Source organism: Oryx dammah, unplaced genomic scaffold, assembly GCF_014754425.2.
Source record: "Oryx dammah isolate SB20612 unplaced genomic scaffold, SCBI_Odam_1.1 HiC_scaffold_22, whole genome shotgun sequence".
NCBI classification, from domain to species: Eukaryota; Metazoa; Chordata; class Mammalia; order Artiodactyla; family Bovidae; genus Oryx; species Oryx dammah.
Window position 1 is genome coordinate 28439610 of NW_024070206.1, and position 9861 is coordinate 28449470.

General features: G+C 49.4%; 1 protein-coding gene across 1 annotated transcript in view; it reads left to right on the forward strand.

The window, feature by feature from the left end:
• CABLES1 (Cdk5 and Abl enzyme substrate 1) overlaps positions 1-7126 on the forward strand; it is a 104748-nt gene extending 97622 nt beyond the window's left edge. Inside the window, exons 8-10 of the mRNA XM_040264723.1 lie at positions 1416-1522; positions 3501-3708; positions 5720-7126. Of these exons, the coding sequence (XP_040120657.1) occupies positions 1416-1522; positions 3501-3708; positions 5720-5860 (456 nt within the window). The 3' untranslated portion in view covers positions 5861-7126. The remainder of the gene's footprint in view (positions 1-1415; positions 1523-3500; positions 3709-5719) is intronic.
• Positions 7127-9861: the final 2735 nt, after the last annotated feature.

A 9861-nucleotide genomic window follows, 5' to 3' on the forward strand; every position in this document is an offset into this window, starting at 1 on the left:
TGGTCCACACCCACAGAATGGAAACTGGGACTCCAGGGCTTCTGCCATCACTCCTCTTGGCAGCAGAAAGAACAGAAGCCCAGCCTCTGCTTCCACTCTGCTTTCTGACACCAGTGCATCACCCCAGAGCAACTGGAATTGTGTGTGGAATCCTAGCTGCAAAGAAATCGGGAAGGACAGCGCGGTGTCTGGAAGAGGATTGGCTATCCAAGCCATAGTGTATAGCAAAGGGGGATGACTGGGACTTAGGCAAGTCCAGCTAGGGACTTAGGGAAGATGATCCTGCAGAAGTAACATTGCAGGAGAGGCAAAGGAGGATCTCATTTGCATAAAAACCACCTGGGCAAGATCACAGTGCTGAGAGCAAGGCCCCGTCCTTAGACACTGACTCGGTGGAACAGGAGCACAGCCCAGTTGGCTGCCGTCTCCCCGTTGTCTTCTCGATAAAATTCTCCAATGTGCTTTAGATACATTGGGTTCTCTTTGTTTGATCTTTGAGAGAAACCTGTGAAGCAGCCCGACAGGTATTCTTATCTTGTGCAGCAAAGAGGAGGGTGAGGCTCAGGTTAAGCCACTTTTTGCAAGTTGCCTGACTCGCTGGACATGGAGCCTCCAGCCTCTGCCCCCAACCCTTTCCACCTTCAGCTGCCTGGAGCTGCTCCCGGCTGCCACTAACCACTACTCTTTCAGTCTGATTCAGAATAGGAAAGCAGTGCGCCCTTCCTCAGTGGGGACAAGCCTGGTCACCTCTCTGACCCTCTGTTTCCTCCTCCATAAGGTTAGGGGGAAGGCACTTGCAAATTTTTCTTTCAGCAGTGGGAGGCTTCTTTCAAGAGAAGTGTTGTGCTGAGACTTCCCTGGCAGTTCAAGTGATTAAAACTCCACGCTTCCACTGCAGGGGGCCCAATTTCTATTCCTGAACAAGGAACTAGTATCCCACACACCAAAAAAAGGTGGAAAGAAGCATTGCATGTATCTACATGTAAGACAGAAAACAGCAGAGCTGCTGTGATTGCCACTGGGTGAGATCCAGTCATCCCTCATCCCTCCTCCAGCCCCTGGAATATCCTCTCTGGGGGCTCACCCAGCTTTGGCACCCAATGAAAGATGGAGCTTCTTTGCTCAAACCTGCTAACATCATCACAAACCTCGTGACTGTCTGCCAGGCACTGACTCTGGTGGCCGGGGCTTCTAAATGTCACCGGGTCCTGCTGATGACTGGGCTTTTGTTTCCATCCACCTGCAGGGGTCCTGCCCCGATGGGCTCCTGCATCCGGCAGAGCCCTCAAGATGGCTCTAGCCTGGGTTCCCCGTTGCTGGTGATGGGGGTGTTAGAAGTTGGGTGTGACTTGCATGGGATTATGACCCATGATCCATATTTTAAGGAGTGACTTGTGTGGCCCGATCTGTTTCAGACCACAGTGATTGACTACGTGAAGCCCTCTGATCTCAAGAAGGACATGAACGAGACCTTCAAGGAGAAGTTCCCTCACATTAAGTTAACACTCAGCAAAATTCGGAGGTAAGTGAGGACGGAAAATCCCATGGACAGAGGAGCCTGGCCGGCTGCAGTCCAGAGGGTCGCAAAGAGTCGGACACAGCCAAGCGCACACACACACACTGGGGCTGGGCCCCCACCTGAACTTCCCCCCAGGCCCTTCCCCCAGCACATCCTGAGCTCTTGCTTTGGTTTGCCGGCTCTTCTGTTGTTCTGGGGAAGTGAAACAGGTCATGTTCAGCTCTAACTAAAGAGGCTTGTCCAATGCTGGCTGACCAGTGCCCGGAAGTGTGAGAGCTGAGGGAGGCTGGACACGAGCTAAGGATCTGGGCGTGGGAGAGGAGGTTGCTCATGAAGGAATCATTTCATACTATCTGTGGCTCACAGTTGAGTAAGATTTATGTTATGGAAAACTCAGAATAGGAAACATTCGGTCCCCTGCTTCCTTAAATGCAGGCAAAACAGAAAAGAGCTGCCATTATAAGGTTTGAGATAACTACCCAGTCGTCGGCCCAGAGGAGACAGCCAAGCCCTATCTGCAAGCCATCAGCCAAACGGCCAAAGCAAAGTCAGGCCCCAATTTCCCCTGCAGAGGATTGGATCAGCCTTGCGGTGACCCACATCTGCCAGTCTTGCTGGCCTGGAGAGAAGCTGACCTGTGTTGTGGTGACTGTGTGCCAGGACAGCAAGATTTCAGGGTGTGTGTGTGTGTGTGTGGTAGGTCATGGAGGCTAAACTATACACAAATAGAGTGTTGGAACATGTGCCAACGTACATGTGAGCACGTATCCCAATACTGATTTGACTCTGGCATGTTCCGAGCCAAGAAGTGAGAAAAATTAACTATTCATACTTGGTCTGCTGGCCAGGCAGCTCTTATAAGAAGATTGGTTGCTGCACTCTTTTTTAAAATTTTTATTTATTTTTAATTTTGGCTACCTGATGAGAAGAGCCGACTCATTGGAAAAGACCCTGATGCTGGGAAAGAAGGGGGCAACAGAGGATGAGGTGGTTGGATGGCATAACCAACTCCATGGACGTGAGTCTGAGCAAGTTCCAGGAGATGGTGAAGGACAGGGAAGCCTGGCGTGCTGTAGTCTATGGGGTCGCAAAGATCGGACATGACTGAGAACAAGAACATGAACTGAACAGGAACAAATTAGAGGATAATTGCTTTACAATCTTGTGTTGGTTTCTGCCATACATCAGTATGAATCACTCATAAGTATACATATGTCCCTTGTCGGCTCCCTCCCATGGTTGCTGCACTCAGTTGAACCCCTCTTCTGCCATAGTTAGTGGCCATAAGTGATCTTCAGCAGAGCTGATACCAAGTACCTAATTTATCTCAGTGACTATCTCTCTGGAATGACCTTTGTTTCCTCCTGTCACTGTGAACAGCTCTATTCCATTTCCAGACCCTCAGCCGTCCACTTGAGTTCACCATGGTCCTGAAACGACATGGTCTATACAGGCTGACCAACAGAGAAGGGTTCAAAGTCCCAGTGACTTAAGTCTGTTGTTATTGTTCAGCCACTAAGTCCTGTCCGACTCCTTGCAACCCCATGGACTGCAGCACGCCAGGCTTCCCTGGTCCTTCACTATCTCCTAGTTTGCTCAAACTCAAGTTCATTGAGTCAATGGTGCCATCCAGTCATCCCATTCTCTGTCACCCCCTTTTCCTCTTGCCATCAATCTTTCCCAGCATCAGGGTCTTGCTCTTTGCATCAAGTGGCCAAAGTATTGGAGCTTCAGCCTCAGCATCAGTCCTTCCAATGAATATTCAGGGTTGATTTCCTTTAGGATTGACTGGTTTGATCTCTTAAGTGTGTTGCCCACATATAACATAAATCTTGCTTATAGAGATCGACTCCTATTCCACATCACCCTTTTGAGACTGAGAAAGAGAAGGTGCTTTCAGAACAGGATAGTCTTTTTCTTTGCAGTCCTCTGAAACTCCACATTCTAACAAGACTCTTCCCTCTTTCCCGCCTTTCTGTAGCCTGAAACGAGAGATGCGGAAGCTCGCCCAGGAGGACTGTGGCCTCGAGGAGCCCACGGTGGCCATGGCCTTTGTCTACTTTGAGAAGCTCGCCCTCAAGGGAAAGCTGAACAAACAGAACCGGAAGCTTTGTGCAGGCGCCTGTGTGCTCTTAGCGGCCAAAATCGGAAGTGACCTCAAAAAGCATGAAGTCAAGCATTTAATTGACGTAAGTGGCTGAGTCCTGATTGGCTGGAGTGGGAGCACATGCTCCAGGCCAGTATTGGTCTCTCAGAAAAGCCTGACCGGTGACCCTGCCTGGGAGAATTCTGATCTTTAGTACCAGCTGAGGGACCAGGACCGTGAGGTTGGCCCTTCTGCAGCAAATGTCAGACCCCACATCTTGGGCTGTCCTAGAACAGAGAGATGGATGGGTCCCTTTGACAAGACTGAAGATCCCTAGTATTGAGTCCAGCCATAAAAATCCATATTCAGGCACTGAGAGGGGTGAGCTTATTCTCAAAAGCCACAGAGGCCACTGTGATGGCCAGGGGTCTTGTGGGCATTGTGACCAACAGTGTCCATCAGTCACATTGGCTCAGCATACCTTGGCCTCCTGTAACCTCGGCCACCTCCTTTTTGGGGAAGGGCGTGGGCTTGATTGAGTGATAATATCTTTTTTTTTTTTTTTAATTTTTATTTGGGTATAGTTGATCTACAATGGTGTGTTAGTTTCAGGTGTACAGTGAAGTGAATCAGTTATACATATTCATAGTTTGTGCGTGTGTGCACGCTAAGTCACTTTAGTCATGTCTGACTCTTTGCAGCCCTGTGGACTGTAGCCCACCAGGCTCCCCTGTCCATGGGATTTTCCAGGCAAGAGTACTGGAGTGGGTGGCCATTTTGTCCTCTAGGGGTCTTCCCGACCCAGGGATCGAACCTGCGTCACTTATGTCTTCTTCATTGGCAGGCAGGTTCTTTACCACTAGCGCCACCTAAGAAGCCCCCACATATACATAGTATCCACTCTTTTTCTAGACTCTTTTTCCATATAGGCCATTACAGAAGTATTGAGCAGAGTTCCCTGTGCTGTGCAGTAGGTCCTTGTAATTTATCTGTGTTATATGTAGTAGTGTATATATGTCAGTCAAAATCTCCCTCTGTATGACTCCCTTCCTTTTTCCCCCGGTAATTATAGGTTTGTTTTCTACACTTGTGACTCTATTTCTGTTTTGTACATAATGTACATTTTGTACAAATGAGCCTTACCATTGTTTTTAGATTCCACATACAAGCAATATCGTATGTTGCTTGTCTTTCTCTGTCCGACTTCATTCAATAAGATAATCTCTAGCTCCACCCATGTTGCTGCAAATGGCATTATTTCCTTCTTTTTATGGCTGGGTAATATTCCATTCTATATGTGTACCACATCTTCTTTATCCACTCCTCTGCTGATGGACATTTATGTTGCTTCCATGTCTTAGCTATTGTAAATAGCACTGCAGTGAACACTGGTATGCATGTATCTTTTTGAATGATGATTTCCTCTGGGTATATGCCCAGGAATGGGATTGCTGGGTCTAATGGTAGCTCTGTTTTTAGTTTTTTAAAGAACCTCCGTTCTGTTCACCATAGTGGTTGTACCAGTTTACATTCCCACCAACAATGTAGGAGTGTTCCCTTTTCTCCACACTCTCTCCAGCATTTATTGTTTGTAGACTTCTTGATGTCCTTGCTTTTAAAGTAGAATGTCATCAAAGCAAGGAAACACTGACCTTCTTGGACAGTTATATGAATGCCTGTTTTAAAATTTAGTGTATTCAGGGAGTTCCCCAGTGATCCAGTGGCTAAGACTCCATGCTCCCACAGCAAGGGGCCATGGTTCGATCCCTGGCCAGGGAACTAGATTCCACATGCTGCAACTAAGACCTGGTGCAGCCAGATAAATAAATAATTTGAAAAACCACTGACATCATAAGATTATTGAGGGATTAAATGAAGTCATGGGATGTATGTCAGGCTCCCGGCAGCCTCTGGGTCCTCAGGAGGTATGAGTCCTGCCCTAGGACTGCGACCAGGAAACACAGCTGACGCCTCCCTTTCTTCCTCCACAGTCTTGCCCATAACAGGTTTCTCTGTAAATGCTGGCTGATGGATATAGAGACTACACATGGAGAAAACCTAGGATTTTTATTTCAAGGCTAAGAGGCTTTTGGTTTTCTTACATTTTGTTGCAGAAACTGGAAGAGAAGTTCCGGCTGAATCGACGAGAACTGATTGCCTTTGAGTTCCCAGTGCTGGTGGCCTTGGAGTTTGCCCTTCACCTCCCAGAGCACGAAGTTATGCCCCACTACAGACGCCTGGTCCAGAGCTCCTAGCACAGGCCTCCTGGGAGGGCTGGGGACCATTTCTTCTGAGCCCGGAGTGGTAGCGCCATACTACTGGAAATGCAAAACTAGAGCTCAACATAGCAAACTTTTTTCCCCTCAACATTTGTTTCTGTACAGAAGCCGTACCAGGAACTTTTCAGGGAGTCTTCCATCTGGCCAGACGAGATGGGCAGTGAGTGGATTACTGCTCAGCCAGGAAGGGGAGACCCGTTCAGAAAATGGCTGCCCCCTAGCACGAGTACGCGTCCCTTGCTGGCCCCTCTGGGACTTCCTCGCAGCCACACCCAGACCTTGCAGGCATGGTCCAAGGCCTTCTCTCCAGACCCGTTCCAAGTCGGAGTGCGAAGTTCTAGAGCAGATCGGGGAAGAGAATTCGTGAAAGTAGGGGAAAAGCTTCTAGAAGATTCCCTCACTGTATCAAAAGAGCGTGCCAACCTATTTTTGTAGCCGCTGTTGGAAGTGCACTTTCCCTAGGAGGAGTGTATGGAGAAGTGTGAGAGTCTGTGTGTTTGAGGTGCCGAATCAGCCTCCACCTGCAAAGCCAGCTCCAGCCACGGACCCCAGCCTGGAGGCATACTGACCTTCGACAGTTATTTCTAGATAAATTTCTGGATAACCATCATTCTCTCCAAACCAGATGGATATCCTCTGCCCTTAGAAAATCACATAGTTTCTGTTCCTGCCTCCATCACCACTAGCGGGACAGAGGCAACAAGCTATCACCGTCAGATGGGCTGTGTGGAGAGGTGTGGCGCACAGCACTCTGTACCTTTCCACTGTCGGACCTTGTGTGCGCATTGAACCTTCACACTTTTCTCCTGTGGACACGCTGGGGTTGGGCTCCGTGGTGTGTATTCCTGTGCTCTATGTTAGAGTGCATCGCAGGCACATTTCTTGTGCTATCTATATCTATATATATGTATATATATAAAATGTTTTATAAAATCCAGAATAGAGGTAAGACGCATGATTGGTGTTTCGAGACTTTTTGACAGCTGGGACAAATCTGCATCTTGAGCTGAGGTTAAGTCAATCAAAGAGGCAGCAACTCTTAGCATCACCATGTCCTCGGGGCTGTTAGTGCAGAGGTTTCATTGCAACTTGTACCGATTAACTGGGGCGACCTGTACAGAAGCCCCTCAACATGTCATCACCTCGTAGCTGCCAGAGAGAGGTGCCCGCTGGGATTCACCTGACACAAGGAAGCCTGTGGCCTTGTAAAAAAGAGCATTAAAATATTTTATGATTTCTATACCCATGTATGTGTAGACACGTAAGTCTCAGCAGTCACCCCTCACCATGCATTACAGATGCCACCAGCTCCACGTCAATCCCACATACAGATTCGGAGCCTCTCATCCCAGAGAAGGGACAATGGGGGAACAGAATGTACCCAGCTTTACTTAGCAGGGTTTGGAAGAATCTGACAGTCACAGGTTGGAGGAATTCAAGGAGTGGCAGGGGAGAGAGCAAACAGGACATGTAACCAAGTTTAGTCCTAAATATTTTGCAAACAGATTTCCTTAACTGCGTTCAGTTGTGAGATGATTTTGTCAGGAGGTATGATGCACATGACCTCTTTGGCCCGATTCGTCAATTACTAGTTGAAAGTGTTAGTCACTCAGTCATGTCTGACTCTTCACAACCTCATGGACTGTAGCCCACCAGGCTCCTCTGTCCGTGGAATTCTCCAGGCAAGAATACTAGAGTGGGTAACCATTCCCTTCTCCAGGGGATCTTACTGACCTAGGGATTGAATCCAGGTCTCTTGCATTGCAGGTGGATTCTTTACCATCTGAGCCACCAGGGAAGTTCTGCAGGTGAAAGGCCTTACTTAGAAGGCAGGTCACTTGCATCTAGAAATTGCCTCCAGGTGGCTCCCTGCCATCCATCCACCTTGAGTCTCTTGCCAAGCTTGAGGGGATGTCCAACGGGTGACACAGCCCACCAGCTCAGATGTGTGTTGGGCTGCACCCTACAGCCTCCCCCGTCTTAAAATCAGGCTAACATTCTTCGGTTTGGGGCAGTTTGGATTTTGGCATTTAGGAGGTAGACTTACAAAGTTGTGGGTCTGTTTTTTTTTTAAGACTTAATTTTAAAGTTTATTTTCACCTGTGGGTCTGTTAAGTGAGGAGTTTATTGGTTTTAATTTAGTTGGGAGGGAGGCTTAGAACGAAAGATGTTGTCCAGAGCTCTCTTTTTTTCCTGTCCATTTCATGAGCTTTCTGAAGGGAAAGGAGAACCAGGTGGAGATGGGGGGACCAGGCTCACTGCTGGAGCCTCCCTGTGAACTGGCGCCTTCCAGCCACTTCCCACCCTCGCTCTGCCTTTGGTCCAGAGTCGTGGAGGCAGCCTGAGCCTCTGTGGAGAGAATGCAGACTATTCTAGAATATCCTGAGGCTCTGCCCCCTTCCACTCTCCACCACAGGGGCAAGTTCAGGCCCCTTGCAGGCCCTGCTCCCTGAAGGGCTGCCTGAAGCCCCTGCAGTTCTCCCAAAGGCCACATGTGTGGGGAAGCCCACTACAGCCACGTGCCCCTCGGGACAGCAGGGAGCCGCTCCATCTGACTTAGTTTCCCCAGCCTGGCCTGGTGGACCAAGGGTGCCTCTCTTCTGATGGCCCGACTGTGACATCTTGTTAGAGCCAGAAGCCAGCGAAGCAGCCGGCTTGTCCCAAAGCCATAGGCCCCACTGTGTGCCCTGCCAGGAAGGGTCAGTCTCCTGCCCCCTAAAAGCCTTGGAACCTCAGCCCAATGACACTTGGTAGGGTCCCTCCTTTCCCTTCTACCCGTACCCTTTCCCTCCTCAGTCAGACCTACCCTCAAGCAAGCAACCCCCACACAACACAAAGCTGTTTATTTTCCTTGGCTTTTTTTCCTGATCAGAAACTCCTCTGTTCTTTCCGCGGTCCACCCAGCAGGCCCACTGGGGGCCACCCCTTACCCTACACAAACTGCTCCATAGCACAACCCTGCCTTGCTGATGCAGGCACAAGGGTGGCAGGAGGTGCCAGTCCCCTGCATATCCCAGCAGCAATAGGTCTGGCTACTGCCTTCACTGCTGAACTGTCTCTCCCAGACATTTCCGGTGCAGTGCTGAATGGCCAGCCCTCACCCCCCACACTCTGGCTGCCTCTATAACTCATTTTCCCTGAAGCCTTCTCGTCTCCCTTGCAGTCTGCACGTGAGGAGGCGGGGTGGGCTGGGACCGAGCAGGTTTGAGCCGAGTAGTTTTGTTACCCATTAATTGCAGTATCTGTCCAGCAATAGAAGGAGTTCTTTAAAGAGAGAGGTTTCTGGGGGAGCAGCCCAGGGTCTCCCCTCCTCCAGAGACAGCTTGAGCTCATCTGGGGGCTGTCAGGACAGTTGCTGGCCAAGTCCCAGCTGAGGGGCCGACGGGGGAGGAAACATCCACACGATAAATCTGGGTCACATATTGTCAACACTAATGTAAACATGGCTTCCAGGAGGGCAAGTGCAAGGCAAGAGATGAGCCAGAAAGCTCTTAGAGAAGAAAATAATAATTGAAGGGCATGGTCCTCTTACTGCCCAAGCAGGGAGTGCTAGCTCTGACAACCCACACTGCATCAAGACTTCTAAATAGGTATTCTAGAAGGTCTGCAAACACAGGGCTGACTGAACCCTGCAGACACACCTGGCGAGGATGGTGCTATGTATCATCTCCTCCTTCCATCTTGCTACTCAAAGTGTGGTCTGAGGATCAGAGCTTCAGCATCCCCTGGGGCCTTGTGACACATGCAGAATCTGCATCTCAACAAGGTTCCATGGACATTTGTATGCATTAAAATCTGAGAGGTACAATTCCTCCATATAAGCATGTGAGTGAAAGTCACTCAGTCGTGTGCAACTCTTTACGACCCCATGGACTGTAGCTTACCAGGCCCCTCTGTCTGTGGACTTCTCCAGGTAAGGATACTGAAGTGGGGAGCCATTCCCATCTCCAGGGGATCTTCCCGACCCAGGGATTGAA